At 35.3% G+C, this 1,893-nt stretch overlaps 1 protein-coding gene across 1 annotated transcript in view; it reads right to left on the bottom strand.

Annotated features, from left to right (window-relative positions):
* LOC109955411 (signal-transducing adaptor protein 1-like) overlaps positions 1-1,893 on the bottom strand; it is a 7,825-nt gene that overhangs the window by 299 nt on the left and 5,633 nt on the right. Inside the window, exons 7-8 of the mRNA XM_020591553.1 lie at positions 754-823; positions 22-74 (exon numbers count right to left, since the gene is read on the bottom strand). Of these exons, the coding sequence (XP_020447209.1) occupies positions 22-74; positions 754-823 (123 nt within the window). The remainder of the gene's footprint in view (positions 1-21; positions 75-753; positions 824-1,893) is intronic.

Below are 1,893 nucleotides of genomic sequence, written 5' to 3'. Positions count from 1 at the left end.
GTGTAGGGAGTAAGACGGTACTCTGTCTGTTCAAGGAAGTATTTAAGTACGTGATTCAATGAGGTCACCTTCACCTACAGAGAAGCAAACAGAGGCCAGATTTATGATACTGTTTTAAGTTCTCCAGAGCCAAGTCAGATAAAAGGCAAGAATACATTTCAAAGAAGCAAAACATTTCCCTTGTGTATTAATCTTTAAGATGAATTTAATTATAATCACAGGGTTGACAAACCTGCTGTCACGCTTCCACTTAAAGCCTTATGATTATTTCAGTTTGCATAAGTATAGGTTTTCTGTACCATGGACATGAAACAATGCTCCCTGTGTAATATTGGTGATCCAGGTGTTCATAGTGCAACACAAGACATATTGCAGTGAATCAATGGAGAGAGGAAAAAAAAATGTATAAACAGCCGCCCAAGTAGCACATATTTACATCATAAGCAGGTTAGAACATTTTTTAAGTAGAATATTTAATTTTCATCATGTTACTTTCTTTACAGTATATTATATAGGAAACTGGACAACACCAAATCAAGAATCTACTTGCTCCTCACTTAGACTTGGAGGACACAAATAATTTGTATTCCAGGTGGTAATTTTTGACGCAGTAGGCCAATACATAGATGCAGTGCACTTTGAAAGCTAATGTAACTCTTAGATGACTTAAATCTCAGATTTTCTTTCACTGAATGGCACAGTTGATTAATATTCTGGTTCATTAAATGTTGGGGTAAGAGCCGTGGGACTTACCGGCTTCTCCAGTTCAATGACAAACCCCGAGTTAGTGGAGGTCACTCTGTAGTTCTTCATGACAGGCCCACTGAAACAACAGGGAAAGGAGGATTACTGGCTAACTGGGCCTTTGATGAACCAAAAGACTGATTTTTTTGTGTGCATTTCATATGAAATGTAAACATATTGCAAAAAAAAAAGAAAAATCTGACTATCCATATCCCTTTGTCAACTGTATCATCTTATGGTTACTGATTGTCATGACAGTTGCATTATTAAATTTAATGACTGGATAGAGGAGAACTACTCAACAATAAGTCATAAATTAATGTTCATATGTGGTGACTTCAACATTGACTTGTTAAACCCTAACAAGCACACAGGAACGGAGGAGTTTAACACTTTACACAGATGCAGTTTATACCCAAAAATCACAAAACCAAGTAGATTAACAACACAGCATGCGACACTAATAGATAATATATTCACCAGTGATATTGAAAGCACAATGACAAGTGGATTACTTATAAATGATATTACTGATCATCTGTCTGTATTTCTGGTTTATGACTGCCATATTAGAAAAGAAAGGCAAACAGCAAAACTGTACTACAGGAGGGTGATTAATGAACAAACAGTACGGAGGCTTAAGGAGGAATTAAGGGGGCAGGATTGGGAATCAGTTTACAGAGAGGAAGATTTAGATAAAGCATATGAAAAGTTTTTAAATATATTTCAGGAAGTATTGTATATGACAGGAACTGCCCATGTAAGCAATATAAAAACAAAAGGAATTACAGTGAGAAACCATGGATAAGTAAGGGATTACAGAATGCATGTAAAAAGAAGAATGCACTATACAAGGACTTCATAAAAGACAGATCAAAAAAGATGGAAGCAAAATATAAGGCGTACAAGAACAAATTAATTGAGATCCTGAGGAGATGTAAGAAACAATATTATTCTAAAGTACTGGAGGATAATAAAAATAACATGAGAGGTACTTGGAATATATTAAATAAATTGATTAGAAATAGTCCCAGCAAGAGTAACTACCCCCAATACTTTATGGATAATGATACACCGGTCAACAGAATGGAGGATGCAGTTGATAAGTTTAACAGATTTTTTGTGAATGTTGGCCCTAGTTTAGGAAGA

This window comes from Monopterus albus, unplaced genomic scaffold (assembly GCF_001952655.1).
Source record: "Monopterus albus unplaced genomic scaffold, M_albus_1.0 scaffold2.1, whole genome shotgun sequence".
Lineage (NCBI taxonomy): Eukaryota > Metazoa > Chordata > Actinopteri > Synbranchiformes > Synbranchidae > Monopterus > Monopterus albus.
The sequence above is the reverse complement of the archived record's forward strand: the minus strand, read 5'-3'. Positions and strand labels throughout refer to the sequence as shown.